Genomic DNA, 26,071 nt, shown 5'->3' with positions numbered 1-26,071 from the left:
ATGGGTTTCAAATTTCTACAGATATTATCTAAATCCACAATGCCTTCTATGGAGTCAAGATTATCTGGTTGAATGAGCTCTGACACACTGTCCTCCAATAAATAAACACAAAATCAGCATAACCTGGTCTGCGTAAAGCTGCAACCTGGTGCAGATGTGCATGTCATCCATGGGGTGGTGCTAGCTGCAATAAACATTTCAATCAACCTCAGCAACAGCTGCTAGATCTGTCCTGATGGATGAAGTCTGCATCAACGTCTGAACAGGTTAAAACCAAACTAAAGGTCAGCAGCCTGGAGGGGATCTGTTCTTGGGCTCTGCTGAGTTGTTATTTGTTTTAAACTTTGGTGACTTACAGACAACTGCAAGTTTGGAAAACGTCAGCAGAGAAGAAGATATGCTAATAGTTTGTCCTGCTGGAGGCTTTTTGCTGTGCACATTTTCACAACTAGATGCAAATGAATAAGTTGCAGAGACAAGACAGCAAAGTGTTGATGTGTGGTTGCTTTGGCAGATACTGAGACAGAGTCAGCGCTCCAATGAGAGAAACACTGCAGCTCAGATTCCTCTCAGTAAATGGACCATAATCTGTGTATCAGGCCACAAATAGCACAGTCAAGACAACAAATATACAAGGTAGCAAATTTAATACTAATACCCTAACCGAAACAGTAACCTGACCGGCATCGCTGACTTCAGTTTCCTTCTGATGCTGTTATTTGTTCATTATCATCATGCAGCAACGATCAAACCATTTTCATTACACGATGAGAGTGGCTGATGCTTCCTGTTTGCTACTTACTTGACCTTTGGTTTTTGATGAAGAAAAGCTTCAGCCTCTCCTTGAAGGTGTTTTCATTCACATAAAACTCAACCTGCACCCTGCGGGAAGAGAAACAATCACACCTCAGTTAAAACATGCACAGCCGAGCCTGTGGACCCCATGCATAAACAATCCACCCCACAAACGATGATGCATCTCGAAAAACAACGTTTTTATTTACTGTATGTTGTGCATAAGGATTTAGAAAAAAAAGGTGACAAACTCATAAATTTGCAAGGTGTCCCTCCACCCCCACACAACATATTTGTTTTAGTGTGATGTACAATGGTGGTACTTGCTGAACAGTTAGTGCACGAGCTTTGTTAGAAATTGAAATTGGTTACAGAGAAAATCACAACAGGTTAATGATGTCACAACTGTAATAAAGGAAAATGCAGCTGCCCAATATCTCCCTGCTATTTGGACATCTACTGAATAAAACATGGCTTATTTGCAGTTGCTAGCAGACTTGCTACTTGCAGTCTACCTCTGGAGGTAAGATAAGGCTGTACTTTTGTTTTTGACAGACAACCCCTCTGGTATGGATGCACCAATTGCAGCTTTCTGATCGATCACCGACCTTTAAAAAGCCTGATGTGTTGATTCCGATTTTGGCTGATATATTTTTCTTCTTTCTCTGAAAGTCACTAAATGTAAAAACAAAAAGTGGGGTGACACAGGCAGATGTGACTTTGTGGGAAGATTTGTGGGTCGGTCCACTCAGCAGAGCAAAAGTAGATCTAACGATCTATTCTGATATCTAACTCTTTGCAGAGGTAGATAATATTTCTTTCACATGTAAGCATCAACCAATCCCCAGTCTCCCAAAATTAAGGAAGTCAGGGCAGATTTATTGGTCCACCTCTTCTCCATAGTTCTGCAGCCCAGCTTTAGATGTTGCCAGTGCTTAAAGTTAAGATCTTTTGATCCTGATAGGAAACAGTGGCTCCACTTAGATGACCAACTTGGCAGATGCTCAAAAAAGAATTAAAAACCTTCAGTTCATTATCTGTCAGTCACGATTAATGGATTCGGAGCATTACTTCATCTCCAATGGGAGTGTTTATGGCATTTGTACTAATTACATCAACTACTCTGACTATGGGACTGGCACAATACCAATAACATAAAACAAATTGGTTAAAATATTCTAAATTTCTGAGATTAGCAGAAATTAAAATAGGTTTTACAATCCTACCTTCAAAACAAAGAACACACATCATTTCATACAATGAGCTCGTTATGCTTTTTTTTTTTTTAGAATCTTTTTGTCACTGCAAGAAAAAATATTAGTAACTTTTATGATGCAGTTCAAATATGATAATATTTAAATGTTTAAAAAATGCAACAAGTCCCAGTGTAAGCCTGTGTAACATCTCAGTTTAAACATCCGTGATGTTTAAACATCTCCTCCTTCCTAATAGATGCTAAAGTATAAATATTGATCCATTTTGCCACACAACAGCACTCTAATAACAGTGTACTTACCTTGAAGTACATGTTTAATCTAAGGACATGATGCTTATTGAGTTTAAAGTCAGGTAATGGTTTTAGATTTCTTCACTGAAACATTAGTCCAGCTCAAGCATACATCTCCAAACAAGCTTTAATTACACCAATTTGCCCTGAATAATTAATGCGAGCTTATACAATCCAATTGTTTCACACAAAAGGTATTGGCACTTTCACTCTCTTTGTGATCCAGGCTGGTTTATTTATTCAGGACATAAATAAATGAGAACAGCAGCCTCGCTCATATTGAGCTCAAACAGAAAAGTTTGAATTAATAATTAAAAATCATCTCTCCGTAAAAACAGCTGCACATCAAGCTTTGAGGACGAAACAGATTCAACTCCACATACTTTATGTATTTTAAGAGACTCAGGTGGGGGGGATCTTGACCAAACAATCACTTGAGGAGGCCTGGAGACGAAGCCAGGGAACCGTGGGCAGGTTAGATGATTGCAGGTAATGAAGCAGCTCTATTGTTCATTTCTTTAAGGCAGGGAGCTTGTTGTCACTAATGAGTACAGAGGGGAAGTAATAATGGCCACAAAGCGGCTTCTTGGAGCCGTCTACATTGTATGAGAAGATGAATACAGGGCAGGAAAAAAAAGGCAGCGAGTTGAGGATCAAGCAACTGGCTAATTATTATGGGAGGAGCCCAGCGTGAGTGTGTGTGTGTGTGTGTGTGTGCGTGTGCGCGCGCGCGTGTGTGTGTGTGTGTGCGTGTGTGTGTGTGAATAGAGGATACAAGAAATAATTAGATATGATGTGAGCTCTTCCCCTCCCCCATCTTCCAGATTCATTGCCATAGAGACAACCGACTGCAGGAAATGCCCCTGTCTGTGTTATGCTCTCACTATTAGAAAATTAAAAGAGATAAATGCAGAAAACAACAATTTTTGCCTAGAAACCCCTTCAAACTCCAATTACTATGGATTCTATAAATGCAAACAAATGTATATGATGCATAATGCCAAGCAAGATTCTTATATTAATATTTCTGTCAGCTGAGACGCAGGAAAGGAATTAATGAAGGCAGCAGAGGGTTTGTGTTTACCCAGCAAGCTCACATAAGCATGACACCAATATAAACTAGTTCTGACAGGGTTATTTGGATTACTGCAGTGCACACAGAGAAATGCAATTCACCGGATTTATAGAAACATCATTTGTGTCATAGCTTTTCATTTTCCCCCTATTATTATGAGAGCATAAAGTTAGAACTGTTCTTTTTTAAGTGGCTTCCTGCAGTAATTAGTATCTGAGCCGCAGCAGATAGCAGACTGACTCCAGATCAGGGAATCAAGAAGAAATTTTACTGAAGGAGTCACGCTGAAAGCTACAATCAATCAAAAGCCAGATTCACATGGTGCAAAAAACAAAAAAAAGCAAAACAGCTGAAACACTGAGTCCCTTTAAATCAAAACTAAAACCCACATTTAGAACCATAATAAATGGAAAACTGACCAACACATTTGATGTTTATTGATGATCTTGATGATGGAACTCAACAAAATGTAATGTTTGGTTTCTCATTTGGTGACTGTATGTTGATTTTATGATTTTTTATTTTTATATATTCATGTTCTAAAGCACTTCGAAAATATGTTATACAAATAAACTTGATTGATTATGTTTGTTTCAACCTGAGTTTTGGGATCACTAACATTTGATTTAGCATTTTAACAACCAAAGACGAGCTTTGATAAATATCGAGCATTCTTTTATCTTTCTCCCCTCTTCATTTCCATCTGATATCTGTCGATTGCTTGTGACACGATTCTGATGCAGCAGCAAGAAATTATACAGGCCGGCAGCATCTATTGGATCTTGCATCATGCAGTGTGAAGTGAGTTACTAACAAGCTTTTCAGAGTGTTTTTCATATATTTGCAGGTTCACACAGACTGGATTCAACAACATTAACTCTAAACTTTTAGAAATATTTTTTCCAAAGTACAGAACTATTCTCAAGCATAATTTTTCTGTCTTTTTGTTCCTGCTCGTTTCTCTCAACCTCAAGTTGGGCGCAGCAGATGGCGGCTCCTACTGAGCCTGGTTCTGCAGGAGAGTTTTTCCATGTTTAAAGGAAAATGTTCGTTTATCTCTACATGCTTGGTGATGATGAGACATTTCCTTCTTGATAAATTAAGCACTTGGCCGCGCTTTCATTACTTTATGACAAATGCCTTTGACTGTATTGTATAATTATTCAGTTTTGACTATTTAATTGGACCTAAATGTAATTATATAATTAGATTGTATAGATTGTCAGGAAACTAACTGAATTGTATATGTCCACATAATTGTATATAGATTAACCTGTTTGATTTGTAAAGTGTCATGGTATTTGTTATTGTTTGCACCTTATAACTTCTAACTTTAACACATTTGTGTTGAAAATCCAATACTACAAGCTCTGAGGTTGCTAAAAGTTGTTGCAGAACTAGCATAGAAACACTGAAGCTCTTATGTTCAGAAAGTAAAACAAAAACTTTGTCCTGTGAAGATGTTGATGTAAAAAACATTTGAACAACAGTATTTTCTTTAAATGCTGTGAAACGTCTGAGTTTGATCTACTTGGTAAAGGAAGTTATTTATTTCTGAGCCAGTCAATTAGTGCGAGTCCTGCAGTACTACAGCTTCCTGGTTTCACAGACTGACCTCTGCATAACAACCAAGGCACCATCAACACAGAACAAAATGATTTATTTACTAAAAGTAATTGTTTGAATAATTAAAAAAAAATTAAAACTGAGTTCATGAAGAGGACCATTGTACAGTAAAATGTGTAACTCTGAGATACTCACTAATTTTTATCACAACATGTGGAAGAAGCGCAAGATCCGTACAATGTTATTGGTGTTTATCTGAGTTTAAGTTAAAGAGTCCTGATTCACAGTTTAGCAAAAAACATTTACTTCAACAACTTTGGTTTACAATTTCTGCAAAAAAAAAAAAAAGAAAAAAAAAAAGAAACTTTCTCTATCAATATCAGACCTGTGATTATCAACAAATTTCAAAACCTGTTTCAGGTTTTCAGGACCTAACTAAAAGGAAACTAGTTGAAATCAAACAGACAGACCCCAGCGTGGGTGTATTTGTTCACATAATAGGCACTAGAACACAGACAATGGCAAAACACCCGCCCAGGCACGGTGCCTTTCATTGTGTTTACAAGTACTGCACTTCTGACTAAGGCAACAAATATGATCAGACGACTAGTCGCAGCTAGAGAACCACAGCAACACCATTTAAGTACTCGCCGTCTTTTCTGCAGCAAATGTAAAATCTGCAAGCCATCACTTGCCATGTAGAGACACCAGACACACTGTCAAACATAAACAGGAGCTGGGTGCACGTTTAAGAAGTCACACAGCATCTGCAGCAGGCTGAAGAAACACCCACTTCACTAAATTATAACAATGCCAAGCATGGGCAAGGATGTTCACACAGAGTCTTAATATATGCATTATAAGACCTTGTGCCTCCATTTTGCAAGTTAATGTCACATTTGGAGCTTCATATTAATTAAAAAAACCCCATAAAAAACACAGATTAAAGAAATTTATGAGGGTAAAGAGCTGTACCAGTTCTAATGTGAAAGATCTTACAGGTTACAAATGTACACAAATACAGAATGATTTTCAGTTAATGCAGCCTTGCCTGAAGCAACCTGTTAGTCTCAGCCTAATTCAGTGTGGTGCAGGAAAAGAAAACGCTGATAGTTGCCAGGTGCTCTGTGCAACGCAGAATATCAAATTCAAGAGAGCAGCAGCATTAGCTACTTGCCACTTAAAGGTTATATTATAATGAACAGTTTCTTGAGTAAAAGCAGAGGCACGTATTATAGTGCAGATTCTACAGCCTCTGATGAAATCATTTTATTTACACATCCACAAACAAGAACCGCAGTTTACCTCGCTTAAACAGCTAAACTACCAAAAACACTGGCTGCTGAGATTTTTCTGCACAGGTATAAATTCATTAACAAGTTAAAGTGACTTTCCCATAAACTGGAAGCATCTCATTTTAACTCAAGTCCTGATGCACGTCAAAACGTACACTGTTCGACTTAAAAAGAGCTTCATCTAAATGAACTCAGAGCGCTTTGCACTACACACGCATACATCCATTCAAACTCACGTTTATACACCAGAGGATTGGGGTTAAAATCCCTGTCCAAGAGGAACATCAACGTCTGACAGGAAACAAGAACTGAACCGACAGACAACTCCTTCAATCGCTGAGCCAAACCTCCAAAATGTTTATCATCAGTTTGGAGTCTTTTAATAGTGACTATTTAAAAAACACATTATAAACAATCATGAGAACCTTAAAGTTTAAAAGCATTATATGAAGGTAAAGAATTTGCAGTAATTACAAATATAAAACAGTTAGTTGTTAGTTAGAAATAAGTAACTGGATTACAGTTTGTGAAGAAACTCAGCGTTTGGTGTCAGAAACTGCAAACAGACAAAAACAGTTTTCTCAGTAGGATACAGCGTGTGAAAACACAAGCTGAATATAATTCATTTAACAATATTTGAATCAGGTTTGCTTCGATGCGTCACTCACAAGACAAATGGCTGAAAATAGAAGATTTCCCATCACATCATCACTTTGAGAGGAATCTGACCTAAAAGCTTCAGGGATCCAAAAATATAATGCCTGAATATTAAGCAGACACGTTGCTGCTATGTGCTGCATCCTTTGAGGAGAAGCTAAAACTTTTTATAATGAGCTGAAGAGTAAAGCCCAATAGTCCTTATTGTGCAAAAATAGTTGAAAAGGCTTCAGGGCAAAACTGGGCTGAAAGGACCTTGAAATAATGAGTCTGTGATCCTAATGAGTCTGTGAAAATGAAATATATCCGTTTTACAGGTGCTAAAATGAATGAAATATGAAAGCTCATGAAAGGATTTATTAAAAGAGCATGGCTCCCGCTGTTTTTAACAGCTGATTTTCTGGTTGATTTAAAGATTTTATCAACACAAATAACTAAAAGTATAAAACAAACTCAAACTACTGAAATAAGTACGCAGTTAGTGGAAACAAGAATTAGCAATTAGAAAGAGAAATCTTATTTATTTCTGGACAATGGATGATTGATGTTGAAAGAGTCAAAACATTTTTTACTAACTCTCAAAACAATGTGTGCTATTTTTATACAGCTTCAGGAAAAAAAAAGTTTTTGTAAAAGTCATTAGAGCAATACTAGTCGCGCTCAATATTCATGTAAGAAATGACAACCTACCCATTGCCTTATGCCCCCTTCTCATTGGACATAGGGCACCATGGCATTGCAAATCAGCCAGAATGAGGGTGATCTTTGCAGTCTTGCAAAGATCCTCTGGAGTTGAATGAGACTGAGCATAAGAGTTCCTTGAGTGTTTTAGACAAGTAAGAAAATGTCTGTGGTGAGGAATGGGATTGGTGACAGATGGTTCATTTCCAGGTGGCAGCACATCCAGTTCCTGGATGCTGCTTGGCAGGGAATGCTAGCAGCACAGGTCCAGCTGCACCTGCATGGTTTGGTCATAAGAGAATTTGAAGCTGAAGTCATGCCAAAGCTACAACCTAATCATGCTCATGGCAGGCAGGCAGCACTCCAAATAAGTTAATTTAACGCAATTTGTGGCACAGCTGCAATGCTCACTGCATCCATCAGCTGCTCCAGTTGCAACCAAAAGGATCTCATAGAGCAACTGCAAACAGCTCAGCTCCTTAATCAGGCTTGTTGCAAACTGAGATTGATATGCACTCGGCTTCCCATAGAACAGGGCTATGATGGACAGATGGGAAGAAGTGCACACACCTCCAAATCGTGCATATATTAGTTGCTTGTCAGCAGCATGGGTAAGTTGTGAGTGTTTTCAAGGTGCAGTTCTAATGCAAACGCTGTCAAAGAGGAAGTCCGGAATCCCATTCAGCAATTCGGAGGGATTAGGAAGACAATCAGGAAATTTCACAGCCACAGCATAACTTCCATTTTCACGTTTTCTCTGCATGATTTTTTCATACTTCACCAAGTATAACATTTTGTTCCAGGTTAAGTTTATTCCACTAAAGGGCAACCGATTAGCCACAGTCCTGCAAGATTTGAATGGTCCTGGAGGTCAAACATAATTTATGGTCGTTTTAATCGAGTGTGAAGGAAAGTTTAGAATCAGATACCTCAAAGGGTAACGTTGGAACATTTTAAACGCTGCTTTTCAATCCTTCTGGCAATTAAAAGAAAAAAGTAAAAAGTTCATCTGGTTAGATTATTAAAAAAAGAAAAAAACTCTTTTGATCAGATAATATAGCTTCAAACCTTTTCTGCTACTACAGGGAAAACTTCAAGGTTGTGTAACAAATGATAAACTACTGCATCAGGAAAACAATTACAGCACCTGAATGTGTTTCACAATGCAGTTAATCATTGTTCCTTGAACCTGCAAGCTGAGATGTGTTGCCTTGAATTAAACGATTCCAGCTATGAAACTTTTATATCATGCCAAATGTAAAAGGCTCTCCATGGCTACATCTCAATTAAGAATAATTAAAACAAAAGAGGCTGATCATAATGAAGCAAATGCTAAAGCACCTGTCGTATAGTTTATCCTCTCCCATCTCAATGTAATTTTCAGCACTAATAATGATGAGTAATAACACTCCCAGAAGCAAAAAATGAGGCATTAAACTCAGCAGGAGGCGTGCTGCCAAGATCTGACGTCAAAACTTTTCTCATAATGTGCTGATGTTTCATTTCGTATAATAATGCAGAACATTTCATAAAGATCCAGTAGAGACACATTCCACTGCTGCAGACAGGTGTCTCATCCCATCAAACTAAAAAGGCTGAGATAACTGCAGACCATCGCTTGTCGTGACTGTGAGCCGAGATGAGGATGATGCTTTTATTTTTAGCCTTTCTATTCGTGTGACTGAGGTGTGAGTTTGTCTGAGGCGATGTGAGATTTAATCAGGAGAAAGACGAAGCACGAGCTGGAGTCATTTCAGAAAAACATTAGGCAAATTTCAATTTGACTTTGTACTTAAAGTAAAAATATGAACATTTAATGACCCATTTTAAAAATCTATTAAAGCTGAAGGGCATATATTATTTGGATAATTTTAAGGGATATTCACAAACCTCCATTGGGTAATCAGTGGAAGTACTTCAACAGGTGAATTACTTTCAGAGCTGATAGAAACAGGTGTGAGGATCAGATGGTGCTTTAGTTCAACAGCTTGTGCACTAAAGCACAAGCTGTTGTGCTTTAGTGCACAAGATTCAGGTTAGAGCAGAACCTGAGTCTTTTTTGTTAGTAACTATTTGTTAGTATGCTTTTTTAACCAAGAAACCATTAATGGAAGAAAATCAGAAAGAACCTGAATAATACATTTAGTTCTGGTTTTTACCGGTGATAAGCTCTGACTGATTCTTCTAATAATCTGTAACTGGATTTTATATCAAACTGATTAGAAAACATTTAAAGGGTTTACACATTATCCATATTTACTATTGATTCACAAATTAAGTAAATCCCAACATTACTTGGTTTTGACAAAAGTTAAAACGTTTTTTCCAATCATGCAGTTGCACACAAATCCAACAGTAATGCAGTGTACTCCTCAGAGAAGATGCCCTTCATCCCTTAACATGGTTAATATCATGCACAAGCGCAACCACTATTGCACAGTTATGACATTAGTGATGCAACTTACAAACAGGATCCACTATAAAAGTAGCAATTAAGGTTCAATTATAGTCTGTATGACAGTGCCTTCAAAAAGCGTCACCCTGTTGGATGTTTCACCATTTTGAGAGCTTTTACAAATCCATCATGAGCAATAACATGTAGCTTTTTTGATGAAAAACTAACCTTAAAATCAAAGCTAAAGCTAATTACTACCCCATAATGACAGTGAAAAACTTTGTTAGCCTGATGGCATAATTGTCTAAGTCAAAATTTAACATTTTTGGAAAAAGAGAAAAAACACATTTTTCAGCAAAACTTAGGCAAATATTGATTTTGGGCTGTAACAAGTAAAAATCTGAATTTCCTCCAGTTTGGTTTGTCTTGCGGACCCTGAAGGGTTTGAGTGAAAACAAAAAGTGCGTCGACAGTTCAATGCTGTCCTCTTAAAAAGCCAAACTCTGTTCGTCATGATTGATCTGTTAAAGTAATAAAAAGGTTCAAACATCCAAGGGGATGGGTACTGTAAAATCTGGTCACTTACTTTCATATTTAAATACCTTCATAAAACAGCTGAGCAGAATGTTTTAGTTAGAGGTGGGAACATATAAAAAAACTGAAACACAATGTTAACCCCTTCATTTTATATAATAATACAGTGGAAGTTTCTTTTTTTTTTTGATAGCTTCATTAGAGGTTGTCAAATTCCCAAAAGTGATTGCAATAAAAATCTACAAGCCTGCAAAACTAGCTGAAGGTTTTATTTATATCTTGGCTCACAAGGATGAGATTTCAAGTCCAGGTGTGAAGAGACTGGCGTGCACATTCAATCATTACACGAAGAGTACGCAGATAGACACTCAAGCTACCTTTTCACCTTGTACTGTAAAATAGTAACATAAAAATTCTTCTATGTGCTCCAAAACATTACCAATATGACTGGTGAAAAGGTAGCAAGGTATGAGAAATTTCCATCTTTAGTGCAAAATCTGTCACATTTATGAATAATTTCTAAACCCAACGTAAACTGCAGTCCAGTTCTCACTGCAGACACAATCCATGCCATGCAAGCATGATGCTGCCATACACTTACTGAGCATTGGTTGAGTCCATACTGTACTCCTCTTGGTACCTGGACGCAGCACACATGAACACAGACAGGCACATGTTAGGTTGAGTCTGAGACAGCAGGCGAGGGAAGGAAAGTGTGAAAAGACAGGAGAGAAGAGAAGACCACTCGGGATCCCACGTCAATTTATTTGCATGTACTTACAGGTGTGAGGAAAACAAAACAAATTCATAACCTTCACAAACTGAAGCAGTTTATGCAGCAACAAACAACAAAGCAACAACTGGTGCCAGAGGGGAATCTCAATATGTCAGAATATCATAAAAAAGTTTATTCATTTAAAAAATTCAGCTTGAAATGATAAACTAAATATCTGTTTATTTTGGGCTTTCAATAATTTACAGCTACTGAAAAGCAAAACGTAGTTTCTCAGAAACAAGAACACAAGTTGGAATAATAAATATATATATTCTCAATGCAGACTTGTTATGTTTTGGTGATGTTGTAGCTTATATTTCTCCAGAAGACAGTTACTGACATCCTGCACAAGGAGGGTAAGCTACAATAAATAAAGCTACAATAAATCATCCCTAAAAATCTGGTTTTTCAGATTATCGTACACAATAATCCCAATATTACTGGAAAGTCAAGTGGAAGGAAAAAATGTGCGTGAAAAAGCATGTAACTAAACCTAGAGTTATTGTTATAAAATGTTTAGGAAAGATGGTCAAAAGTCAGGTTTTCAGTTGAATGTTAGTTTTTGAAAAGCGACTGAAGAATAATAAAATCCAAATAGTTCAAGATCAAATGTGACATTTCTACAGTCAGTGGCGACTGCAACCCGTTTCATAACAAGGAACAGTCAGCGCATTTTACTGCACTTCATGTTTCCTTCTGTAAGCCTGTCACAATACACAAGTAATCAATTAATCACATGGAAAATTAAAATGAGCTAAAAAATTTCCATTCAGGTCTTTAAGAGTTTTTGAAGGGTAAATTTGTTGACACAATTATTTATGGTTTTGGTTGAAAGTTTCCCATTTCTGTTTTATTATTTTTGTTTGTTGGGTTTTAATTTATATTTTCAAGATATCTTCCTGTTCCAGTGTTAACCTGCATTACTATTATGCCTTTATTGATATATTACGTACTTGAAACAATATTATTGTTTGCTGCGATAACAAATTATTACGACATTTATCATCCAGCAAAATTTGTTATCATGACAGTCCTGCTAACAAGCTTTGTAAGAAACCTGATTAAAATTTTCAACAGGACTTGGCTGCTGCACTGCCAAAGGTATCAATATCTGATTTAATGATTATGGTGTCACGCAACGTTGATGCAGTAATTTAAGCAAAATGAGCCTCAACTAAATACTGAATGCATAAACTGTATATGTCATGTACATACTTTTCATTAGTCAAATAGTTCTGTTTTTTTTATATTGGTCACATATAAGAAGCAAATTTTCAGAGAGGCGTAAAGCTGGATATAAGCAGAATTTACATAAATTAAGAATTGAAACATGTCCCTGTTTGTGTTATAAATATATGTAACATTTCCTTTTTTAATGGAATAAATAAACTTTTTTGATGAAATTCTTATTTATTGAGATGCCTCCGTGTATTATAAAATTATAGAATGAGTAAAAAAGAGTATTCTAGTTAAATTCAGTCAGCTGAACATTCAGTTTGCCCAGTTCATTACATTTCTGCTACAGATCCATCCTCAGCAAAGTTTTACTGAGATCAGCTTCCAAAAACCAGTAATAATTACACACATTTGATTGAAAAGGCTTGAAATTTTTACACGTTAGAAAGAGAAATGACAGCTGATAGAAAATGCAAACCACAGGAGATCAGTAAGAAAATGTGCAGCAAAAGTGGAAGGCATACACATATTTATGTAAAGAACTAATTAGTCGACAGAGCTAACAGAAAAAGATATAAAGTTTATTTAATCTGTACTCTGCACACATCAATTTTTGCAATAAAATAAAATAAAAAATAAACCCAGCAAATAAATCTGCTGATAAAATGAGGCAACATTCTCCACTTATGAATTGTTAAAGCCGTAGATATTTAATGCAACCAGATTTTTATTCCCTGCAGCGTTGTAAATCATGGTCAAGAGTATTAAGCCTTGAAAGGATGTGATATATAAAAGATCAATATTTGGCAGTGGATTTAGTTATCCAGGTCTGAAAGAAGCATCTTTAAATGGAGACTGTCAATCATTTCGTCACCACAGAGAATAACTGATTCATGCTGTGTGGACAGATTCCACAGAAGTGGAAAAGCTTTCAGTGGAAGCACTTTCTAAAGATTCATATCAATAATGCTTTCACAATGTAAGAAGCCTAAGAAGAAAATCAATCATTTATTATAATATATGTGAAAAGGTTTTACAACTGTATAAGTGATGTCAACATAAAGTATGGAGGAAAAGAAAAAAATCCTTACGGATTATAATAATAACTCTAAAAATAACTAGTTTTATCACAACAAAACAAAATAAAATATCTATATAACCTAGTAAATAATGTAAAAAATATATATTTTAAAAATATATTCTTACTGTTAAACTGACTTAAAACAAATTCCTACTTTGAAAGGATGTGAAAAGATCCTGCAGGTTTACTTAAGTATGCAGTGTTGGAATATTTACTCTCTCATGTTTCTGGCTCTTCTTCTATCTGGATTTAATCGTTTGGCAACCAATGAGACAAAAATAAACAATCAGAAAGTGATTGCTTGCCTATATCTGGGATATTACATAGCAACAAGAGCATTAGCTCCTTGTTTCTGCTTCAACTGACCATTTGTGGCCATTTGTCAGCACTTTGATGTGCAATAAAGCTATTAAGAGCTTAGATAGTTCAGCTGTAAAGACAACAGCTGTACCTTTAAGCTCTGCTAGCATCTGTTAGCGTGCAGCAACTATGATCAAATACAAAAAGAGCTTAAAATTGAAATATACTGAAGAAACCAGCACATGTAAAGAAAGTGTTACATGCTGTAGCAAATTTTTTTTTATTCTTACTATAATTACAATAATTATAGTAAAATATATATATGGAAGAGGTGAAATGATCCTTACCTCCTACGACATTTTAGATGGCACCTATGAGCTGCGCTCCTGAGGACCAGCATTTTCATAGCGTGCCTTGAACTGCTTTTACTGAGAACCGCCTTAAGGGCTGAAGCACTGGAAGTGGGAGGACCTCACACATGTATCTCCACATCAGTTGCAAGCAAGAATCGATTTGTTGTTCTCACTTTATTGAAAGCTTTCTGAAAACTACATTTCCCAGACTGCCCTTGCAGAGGCATTTTAAATTATTTATTTTTAAAATATCAAGTAAGTTCAGCCACAGAGAAGTGATTATGTCGTTTCAGCCTGTGATAAGCTTCATTACAATATATATTTTTACTCTATGAAGTGGCTGCAACATTTGATGCTCCTGTAAACTTTTCAGTAAATAACTGATTTAAATTTTGTTTCTCTTTACTCACTGATTCATGCATCTACTATGGGGACTTTGAATGCATGCATGCTTCCTCTGAGTGTCTGCATATGTTGGACTCAGTCCATCATGACACTGAGATTTATAGTCCATTCAATAAGCTCTTAATCACCACTGTTTTTATACAGGGTGGGCTAGTCGCCCTCATCTATCAGAATAAATTACTAGCAGGTCCTGTTATTCACTTCACTCCTAGAAACTACCAGGTCACCCCAGAGGGTCTGAAGTGAAGAGCAGGCAAGGTTATTCAATATGCTGCAACATCTACCTCAAATCAGCTGGAGAATATCTGAAATCTTCATAAAACACTGGGGTTTTAATGGGGTGGGAAATTAGTATATTTGATTGTAAATGCTTTTTAAAAGTGATGCTCTCTTTCATTGCATGCTTTTGTGTTTGATTATTGAGTGTAAAAGATTTTGAAAGTATACAATTTTGAAACATGAGGTTTCTCCAAGTCCTTTTAATGAGATACCAGAGTTTTTTTTTCTGTAGCTGTAGAGACCTAAGGTCTCCATCTCCAGTGCTTGAGGGTCAATTGTCCTGCAACGTTTGAATGCATCCCTGCTCAAACACACCTGAACCATATGGCTGCATCACTTCCTCAGCAGTAACTTCCCTTGATAATGATGCATCCTTTGGATTCATGTGTTTTCAACAGGAATGTATGAAAAAGGGGCAGGATGGTGAGTTTTTATGACGGGAGTTGGAGCCCCAAGTCAAAGAATATAGTGCTCTGAAAAAAAGCTACTACACCATTCCCAAGCTTAAAAGGAAGTCCTTGTTTGGAAACTAAAAGAGATCCACCCCTCCGTCTTTTTAAGGTAACACTATTTTAAAACGACAGTTGGCTGGAAACAGTTGGCCTGTTTGTTCAGCAGCCAACTGCAGTCTTTCTTCAGCAGCTGATGAAGGCCCAGTTGATTAATCAGCTGACACCGTCGCTTTGACACCTAATGTTTCTCTACAACAAAGGAGAACTGAAAACGGTGCAACATTTAGTTCAATAAACACACTTACTTCAATGCAACTAGTAAGTTTAGCCACAGTTTATTTGGTTTGTTGAATGTATGAAAGTCAAAATAACAAATGTTATTAACATTGTCATAAGTAAGTTTCAATTTTCTTTAAATATTGTTTCTTTTTCGTTTTAAATATTAGCAATAGATACATTTTAACATTTTTATTTTACATTTACTTTTACTTAATGCTATCATTTCATGAGAATCCAACACTGGTCCATTAATAATAAATTATTCAACCTAAAATTACTTTGTTTACATAAAGCCTGTGACACGAGTGTCAAGAGACATGGATAATAGTTTCCATATATTGCTAAAAATAATTACGGAAAAATGGATACATACATGCCTGAAAACATGTTTTGTTTTTAAAGCTCTGACCTGAGAGACTTTATCCTGAATGTTTAAAAAACAATTATGACAGATGGCATGCAGCTTACTGCAATTAAATCCCTCCATTAAGTTTGAGGTGTTCAAATCAAATTAAGCTAATTACGGCGTGAAAGCTGAGAGTCATAAATAAACATGAAGATAAATGAGAAAGACCCGACTTGTCCTCGCTTTGAAAAATGAGCAACACTGAACACTATTTTATGAAACAAGCAAGCAGTGAATTTAGAAAGGACATGAACAAGTAATTATTTGAAAAGCTGTTAAATTAAAATTTTTGATTCTTTTTAAATTGTGAACAAATGAGAGAATGGTGATAGAGCGATGATAAAACTAAAAAAAAAAAAAAAAAAATACAATTCAGCCGTCTCATTTGTTTCACCTCTCTACAAGCCGGAGTATTTTATTCTTCTTATCCCATACCTGACATCTGTTTGTGGCTTATATGAAAACCCTTTTTCTTCCAGTTTTGCAGACAGATGAAGATGCATTACCTGAGGCGACTTGTCCTTGCAATTTTAGAATAAAGTCTACTTAATTTTTCACTCTTAAGCACATCTATAAAACATCCTCAATATAAAGTACCTCAAAAAGCTCAATAGAATGGGACAATAAAAAGGTTTAAAAAAGACTGGAGGGATCATGCGACCAGAAAAAGATTAAAGTCAGTTTAAGTATCCAAAAGAATTTAAATTAGTTAATGAGTGTCTTCAAAAATGTTGTCTTTAAGCTTTACTTACTAAAGTAGAGTTTTGTTGTAAATTGAGGTTTAAAAATGTTTAATACATCAAAAATTATCGAACAATTTTAACTTTAAACCAATGAAACCTAAAACAATTAGTACCAAAAGGCAAATACCAAGATGAAAAAACAGCAGCAGGTGCATAGAGCATGTTAGCAACTCAGATATAGCACCCACATAAAAATGTCATTATAAATAAATTACCAAGTGCTCATCTGCATCAGCTCCATGCAGGTCAAATGTATAACATTGTTGAACTGTGAACCGCAATACTGATGTCCATGTTAAGGCTGCACAATATCAGGAAAACTGATGATTGTCTGTCACTAAATAACATTTTAATAATTACATGTCCTCTAAGTCAGTTTTTCTCAATGGCTAATAAAATTTAACAAAAAGCATCAGACTGTAGCTGAACTCAGATTGTATGTCGGTAAATATATAAATTTCTCCCATCAACCATGTTTTGTATTACTTTGAAGTTAGTTTCTAGGTTTCAGGCATTGACTGTCTTATTGAGTTTGAATGGCAACATGGAAGGTGAAAGTGTAAAGGACTGCTTTTGTGTTCCAAAGCGAGACTTTCAGCTGCTTCCATTCACTTTATGTGTAACACAAGCATTGCACAGCTCACAAATATAAAGTATTCTGGCTACACGGTTGCTTCTACCAACCTGCATGGAGATGGGGACATGAGTTTATTAACAAATACCCAAACTTGAGTGTTTGGAGGCACAAAAGATTGACACTCATACAGTTTATAGAGAACACAAACCAAATTGTCTGATATGTGGCAGAGAAGTTATGAAAGACAAACCACACAGGTGCAACTAGGAATGAGTTGTAAAAGAGTAGATTTGATTTTTGGGTATAGATAATATGAACTTATTATTTATGAGCTGTTGGCTGCATGTTAATGTGTTAGTTTGGGATATGGATATACTGCAGTCTGTAACCATCAAAACAAACAAGACTCAATAATATCCAGAGGTAAAAGATAAAAAAATGTACCTGACATGTCTTACTATGCATGGCTTTTAAAAAGATTAGTCTGTTGTTGCTTAGCTGAACTTTTTCCATGTGTTCTTCAAAAACTTAAAAGTATTCTGTTATTAGTACAACAGGGTTCCAAAATGTTGTAAATCATGCAGATAAAAGTTTTCTACTGCTTATAATATGACTGATTTCATTACGGATTGCACTTCCAGCGTTTCTCCAGCCATCTGAACTCAAACCCCACACTGATCACATTTCTCAACCTAGAAAGCTCTGAAATTCCAGACAAAATCCAACCAGGAAGCAAGAAGTATAAATAAAAACTCTTATTAAAATATTCCAACTAAATAAAACAAAACAATAATAGAGAAAAACATAATTCCTCTCTAATCTATATCCTATAGTCTTCTCGCGAACAATAGAAACGTTACCACAACAATGGTTGAAATCTGGTTTCCTGGGCAACCAGCCAGATGATACATTAGGTTTTACAGCCATTCAAAGATACTGTGTATTAGATTAGAATACAAACAGATTTATGTATGGGCAATATTACTCAGTTTCTGGGTTTACTAAGAGTCAATATGTTCTGCTTGATTGCTGGTGGAATCGCTGGTTTTAAGAAAATAGATTTTGATCAAAAACAGATAATCACTTATCACTACAATCATCTCCATCACAGCAGCAACGGCAAATTTCATTTTCACTCAAGTAATCCTTGGAAATCATTTTTGGGGTTTGTGTAACTGCTTATATTATTCATCCTCTAGCAATTTCATCTGTTATATATCTCTCTGCTTTCCTTTCCAAATTCATCACCAGCACTTCTATTAACACCGTTATCACAACAAGGGATACTGGATTTTACGCTGTTGATCACTTTTGATTAAATAGACATTACTGTCCTTTATCCCTCTGTTTCCCTCTTAAATAGTAGAAAGAGAAACCTGGAAATTTGTCAGCTTAAGTGTCAAACCCTGACTCACAGTGTTCATTTTATGTTCACCTGGATCTTCAGAACGTTAGACAGTTGTGCCAATTCTCCTAACAAACTGTGACATCCGTCTAGCCCTGCCATCAACAATAAAAGGTTTAAACAAGTGACATTTGCCCCAGGGGGTAACATGGAAATGGCATTTTCATTCAATTTCCAAGAGAGCTCTGACTTTAGCTGACTAGAAAATATTTCTGCTCACTACAAACATCAAGGACAAATCAACTTTTGGGTGAAAAATGGATGAGTAAGCAGTTAGAGAATTATTCAAAGAAATAATAACATCACAATTCTCACAAACTATTGCTTTTAGGTACTCCATAAAACAAGATATGCATGTGTGCATATGGATGCATCACCAGCATTTTTGGCTGTGCAGAGCAGCTTTATGCAACATTGCCAACATTACAAAATACTTCTTTTTTTTCAGCTTAAGCAGCCTGACGATAACAGAGACAATGTAAAGCATGAATCTCTGTTGCTCTGTGTGACAAAGGATAAAAAGTCCATGGTTGTTACACAGTGAGCCAGCCCACATGTACCACATCCAATTTGTTTACCAAATCGAAGAGGAGTGCAGACTGATTCTCTGGATTTTGCACATGCTGAAATAAAACATGCTAGTGGAGCATGTTAAACATAAAGACTTAGACGGTCTCTTGTGATTTGCATTTTTATTTCATCACCCATTCTGAATGTAGTTCATTAGAATGTGTCCAAAAAACTGTTTAACTTTAATTAAGCAGTGATCTGGTATATATTTGACCCAAAAGAGAATCTCAATTCATAAAATTGTGATAGGAATGCAGCATCTACTGAATTATGTAAGCGCTATACTGCAGCCATTAAATCACAGTGATGCTGTGAAGAAAATGACTGGCAAGTCTTTGCAAAAATAAGGATGTGGGCTTTACGGCTGACGTAAAAGTTGCCCATGATTTAATAATCTACGAGGTATGTCAATTAGAAACGGAGCGTTACGCTTCGACACATTCTAATAGATTCCTATGGGAAATACAGATTTACGCATGGAAAGCGTCAGTAGTAATGCAGCGTAACTTTCAGTCATGCATAATTACGAAATAAGTTGTAAGACTTGAGGCGCTATGCGCACTCAGCATCGAGTTATTTCGTGGATGCTGCATTCAGAAACACGCCGCTGCGGTTTGGATATGCGGCTGCTACCTTTGGCCGACATCGCTCCCGAAAGAGCCCGGGCTCCGGAGAGGGTTGGAGGGATTGACCCAGGTGGGCTCGGGGGGTGTCTGCACGTCGGTCTTGACGTCTGGGTCGATCTCCGATGGCGAGGGTGTCAGTTTAGCGCCTGCCATGCTTGCCAAGCGATACTTCCAGCAGTGCGATTCCTCCTCCTGGTGTCAGAACAGGCTCGGTTCAGGCGCCGACCCTGCCGAGGAAAAACTGCATCCCGGTCTCACTGATGGCGCACGGGGACGGAGGGGAGACGTCTCCCTCCCTGCCGCATCACAGAGTCCTCCGATGCACTGAAGGGGGAAATTAGCAGGACTCCTGGTTGTGTTGTGGAGTTTTCCTCCATTCCTGGTGGAGATAAGAGCGCCCTGTGCAGCTCACATTCACTCGTCGTCACGATCCAACGTCAAGCGCTCAACCAACCCGACGGGCTTTTCAACGGGTTACATAACCAATTGCAAAGTTAATGATCATGTTTTTCTCCTCATACGATCAAGAAGCTATTCATTTTCTTAATGTCCTGAAAACGGCATCATATTCAGTTGTTCTTTTGGAAGATGCGAAATAATAAACCAAAGCAGCCTTCCGTATGAATCAAATCCACAGTTCAGTCAGGAGGAACGAGAACCCGCATATACAAACGAGCAGGTGGCCCAGGTAAACACTCCACGGCATGGTCCTACTGGTTTGCATAGGAACACAGATCAGCCGGTGTGCAAACACCATCATCATACAACTGCAATGCCTGTAGATTATTAATACAACAGCAAACCTTTCAGTGTTTGGTCTCTATTTCTGAAAGAGCAAGGAAAGCAAATGCAGCATATACCACTCCTATATAATTTTAATCTAATCACATTTAATTTAAACTTTAACATATTATGCAATAATGCTTTTAAATAAACAGTAAAAGGGCAACTTTTAAAATCAAATCAACCAAATACATATTCTGATGCCAGAGTCTACCTGGCTAGATCTTTCCCCTCCTTGAACATCTGCTGATTGTTATTGATAGCAGAATAATGAACCATGTCTCAAAGTTCAAATCATTTAATTTGATCCCATAACAATGAGTATGCTTTACTCCAGAGTCAGATCAATAGCAACCAGAGTATCTGTGGGATGTGCAGCAAACAACCTGCAACAAATACGCAGAAGCTGCTCGATTCCAATGAAGCAAAATGGTTTAAAATCCCATAGGAATGTTTCTGATACCTGCTTCTTCATCACAACAGGATATTTTTGTAAAACATCATTAAAATTGAAGAAGAAAGTTTTGATTTTCAAGTTCGGAAAAGCAAGTTTAGTAAACCAAGTTTACTGAAAGTTCTGAAATGATTTGAACTTTTATGATGCATATCTAAATTGGTTTCATTATGCATCCATTTTTTATTCCCTTATATTCTATCAAATCAATCTTTCTCTGAATCTTTTAAAGTGCCATTTTATTGTTAAACCACTACGTTTTGTTGAAGTTTGATTATAAAACATACAGGTGCACAGAAAATATTCTTTGAGTCTTTGTCTGGTGATGCCTATTGGTACACGTGAGAGACAAACAACTGGCTTACTAAAGAGTAACTGATCTAATTTTCCTCACTGCAGCTGTAATAAGAGCAAAGAGCCGAGTTAAATTAAGGGCTCTGTTGTTTTTGAGGTCAACAGTGCGCTGCTCTTATCAATCAGAAAAATAAAAAATACAGTAGAGACTCTGGTTAAGTTGATTTGCTCCTCAGTTGACATGATTTGTGTTTGAACAGTTGAATAAACAGAAAATAAATAAAACATTCAAGCCTGGATTTGAGGAAATGCAAACAATTCTCTTGCGTGGTATAATACAACTGACCCTATTCGCTAACCACTATAGTCCACTAAAAATAAGGTTTGATGAATCTAAAAAAAAAAACAAAAAAGACAACTGATAGTTCCCTAAATCTTTCAACACATAAAATGTTTTATATTGCCCATTTCTATTCTCGATTCATCTGTCATACTAATGACCTAGAGTTTGCTAGATGATGTTTTCTTCCTCTTAATGTTTGCTCCTAATAATGTTGCATTACAACTTCCATAACTAATGCATTTAGGAAGCACATGGCGCACAGTATGTTCAGTGGAGATGATATTTTGAGTTTTGCCTCCAGGAAACACATTACCCATCTGGTTATGTTGGGATGCAGGAGATGGGACTGTGATTATTTAATCCCCAATTGGATGTGGGAGTCTGGAAGACTCATCCACTGATGCAAACAAATGAGAGATCTCTTCTAACTGTGAGGCGTTTATTATCTTTGAAAAAGATTTTTTGGTTTACATCATTATGTTACCTGGACTGAAATAACTTTAGCTTAGTAGATTTTCTCTTAAAACTCCAGTTTTATGACAATATTAATCCAGATTTATTATACTGCATATAGAGAGCTACCCCGGGATCTAATAGTGAAAGTCAACTTATCATGCAGAACAACATTTAACATTTCCCACTGGTTTTCTGATCTTCAACTTCAACAAGGCTAAATTGGGTTTGGTATCATTCCTGGGTCATTGTTCTCATTTCAGAGGTGGATATGTTGCCACTATTTTGTTTTTCCTCTTGTTCAGTTTATGCAGGGATTCCTTCAAATATTCTCCACTGCACTTCTGTTTTCAGCATTTTTTTGCAAGAGATAAATGTGCTTGAACTAGTCACCCTGCTGGCTTTTAATGGATTTGTACTGTAATGAGTTGATAACCCAACTACCACCACTGGTATTTGTTTTACAACCTTGAAAGTATATTTTGCCTTCTTATTTTTCCCCAGTTACATATATATATATATATATATATATATATATATATATATATATATATATATATACATATATATATATATATATATATATATATATATATATATATATATATATATATATATATATATATATATATATATATATCATGGGATATATATATATATATATATATATATATATATATATATATCTCACTGGTTTGTTTGTTTCTATGTTGTTTGAACTGCATTAAATCCTCTTAATGCACAAACAGTATTTTTGAGCAAATTCTGATTACAGTGAAATTCAAACTGTCCAGAATATAATCCAACACACAGTGCTAAAAAGCTAAATATGGCTTCATTTTACGTTGGAAAATCTCATTGTTTTTAAGAAAACCAATGTTATGAAAATGATTGTGATCTCTAACAATCCTTTTTTGTAATTTAGAAATGTAATTTATTATGTTGTCCAGAGCATCTGGGAACTTCTAGCTTCAAACTTTCCAATAAAGACCAAACATTTTGATGCGTCGTCAAGCTTCAGTTCTGTTAAAAACCCGTAGTTGTTTTATTGATATAATAATAACTTTACTGTATGATCTGATGGAAAATGGAAAAACATTTACAACACAAAGCATGTGTCTTTTATTTTATTTTTAGTTAAAGTAAGAGTGACCCAAATACTGTTGACCTGACGACCATTTTGTCTGTTTAATCTCCAAAGGATCTAGAAATGTTTTTAGGGTGAATGGCTTCATTAAATTATTCAAGTATCAGGATATTTTGGATTAAAATTATGTGGACTCTCCCAGTACACTGAAAATGGGTCATCATGGTTTCACTCAGCAAAATAATTATCCAAAACATATGGGAAAAATCACTCCAGAAATGGTTAAACAAATCCAAAACAAAACTTCTTCCATGACCAACTCAATGGATTTTACACGTCCCAAATCCTATAATCTGTTTGGCCTGAGCTGAGGAGAAGAGAAAGTATGAGATTAACCAATGAGTTTCCTTCTCATCCTGCACTGGATTGTAAGAAGTTAAAGTAAATGACTGTGCTGCCCTGTTGGAAAACAGGTTTGTACAAAGTATTGACAACAGATGTGCCAATTCTGGTGTTTTATTAAAAAAAGATTGAAAAAAAAGATTCTCTGAAATTAAAGGTTGGGTTTAAGTCAAATGAATTGAATAAAAAGTTGAATTTTTAAAGAATAGATATTCTCTCTAGGATTTATAGCATCAAACCTTTAAGGGCTAAGCTAACAATTTAAAATAAAGAGAGAACAGCAGTATTAAATAATGAACATGTTTGATCTAAGAAAGTTAAGAAACAGAAGTGAGAACAGACTTGAGCACAGGGACCCTGTGTGGCTAAGGGAAGAACTACAGACGCTGTGTCGCTGATCTCATAACAGAGCGAGAGAGAGAGAAAAATTAAAGTCACTGTTTGCTTCATGTGTTGTACAGCTAATGACAGATGGCAGTATAGCTCTAGGTTTTATTTTCTGTGAGGTTACACTGGTGCACAATGTTTGGATCAGCTCCTCAAATCTCTTCTTCCTTTCCAGGCGTAGCAAGGATTTACACCATAATTTACAAAATGAACACTAATGAAGCAGAACGAGAAAAAAAAATAACAGATTGAACGTCAATACAGGGAAAGGTTAATGCAGCATGATAAATCAAATATGCCGTCTCATGCTCATACTTCATATTAATACACATTATGTCAGCCCCAAGGTAAATCCTGATGCAGATATTAAATGCAGGGATTTGACAGATATTGACATAAAGCAGCAAGGCATATTAGCTGAAAACTGGCCACAGCTGAGGGGAAAAAAATCCTCTTCGAAAATCTTGGAGTAGCTTCATGAATTCTGCAAGATCATAACTATCGTCTGACACGATGGCACAAAAAAATGGAGACGCAGAAGTTTGTGAGAGCTATGATGTCTCATAGCTGCCAAAGATCTGACATTATGAAGTATACTATGAAGTACAAAATACTGAGAATGACTGATTTAAATCCACTATAGCTGCTTCAGATAAATAGTTATACAATATAAATAAGGGGGAAAATATCTAGTTTTTGGCTCAAACTGGGGAGAATTATTTCACTCATTAAGATGGTTGAAGATGATTGATTAGCTAGTGATCCCATCAGTGTTCACCAGTCACTGGGCACGCCTCAGCTCCCACTTTACTGCATAAGGGCAATGAGAGCTGTGGTAATGCTTCCTCTGTCAAAACATATTAGGGCGGTGAGCTGGTGCTGCTGTGGGCGAGCTGTCTGCCTGAGCACAGTGTTGCGCAGAGAGGAGGAAGAAGTCTAGCCAATGACACTGGCAGTCTTACACATATACACACTTCCAAGCAACACAGGCAGTTATTTTTTTCCTTGCTGCTTTGTGGCCTGTGGCTCATTTGTGCAAAAAGGCTAAACTAGCCATTTGTTTGCTGCAACCTTGAGTAATCTTTAAGAAATGACAGGCAGAGGGAATGTTCACTTTTGTTAGACGAGTGTGCTACAGACAGTGGCTGCTTCAAATTTAAAAGAAAAATCTGTCTTTTTGAAAAATGTCTCCGAGTGCTTTAGATCCTTTTGTTGAACCTTTGTTATGCCCTTTTGTGCTCCTTGCATGAAGCAGAACTCTCTTTGTGCATCTTAGGTGCACAAAGAAATGTTATTGAAGGTCTTTTCCCAGCAGCTTTTAGACTTTTAGACTCTATAACCACCACAACTCTTAAACTGAATAAGTTTTTACATTTCTGCTGTCATTTCCACACTTTCTCATTTCATATTTGTACAGTCTGCTTTACCTTTTTAATGCATATATGAGTACATTTCTTATAGATTTATTTGAATCTTTTTTTTAAATGTGATCTTTTTTCTTTCTTAAATCATCTTTTGGCAAAAAAGAGGTGAAATGTTTTTCTTTTGCCAAATCTAAGGTCATTACTTTACAGAAGGTGGCGATATGCATTTTTTTTTATAACTTTGCACATTTTTTTCTTATGCTGTAACACATTAAAGTTTGAGGTTTAAACATTATATTTAAATATAAGTTTTATATATATATATATATATATATATATATATATATATATATATATATATATATATATATATATATATATATATATATATATATATCAGTCAAATTCCCATTTCGTACTATTTCATCATTTCATCATGAAATAATAGAAAGTCCCTAACTCATACCTATTTGCATTGCATATTTTAAGAACTGATGCACAGCTTATTTTGTATTATATTATGGAATTTAATCCATAACACAGACCCCATCAGAAGATTTCTTTATCTAGGA

General features: G+C 36.1%; 1 protein-coding gene across 2 annotated transcripts in view; it reads right to left on the bottom strand.

Annotated features, from left to right (window-relative positions):
- The window catches only part of kcnt1b (potassium sodium-activated channel subfamily T member 1b), a 79,082-nt gene that overhangs the window by 34,710 nt on the left and 18,301 nt on the right, over positions 1-26,071 (bottom strand). For both annotated transcript variants that reach the window (XM_014995099.2, XM_088008676.1), the window contains 2 exons: positions 11,107-11,145; positions 803-882 (listed from right to left, as the gene is read on the bottom strand). In XM_014995099.2, the coding sequence (XP_014850585.2) occupies positions 803-882; positions 11,107-11,145 (119 nt within the window). The remainder of the gene's footprint in view (positions 1-802; positions 883-11,106; positions 11,146-26,071) is intronic.

Source organism: Poecilia mexicana, unplaced genomic scaffold, assembly GCF_051168715.1.
Source record: "Poecilia mexicana isolate PSO_F unplaced genomic scaffold, ASM5116871v1 scaffold_9, whole genome shotgun sequence".
NCBI lineage: Eukaryota > Metazoa > Chordata > Actinopteri > Cyprinodontiformes > Poeciliidae > Poecilia > Poecilia mexicana.
The sequence above is the reverse complement of the archived record's forward strand: the minus strand, read 5'-3'. Positions and strand labels throughout refer to the sequence as shown.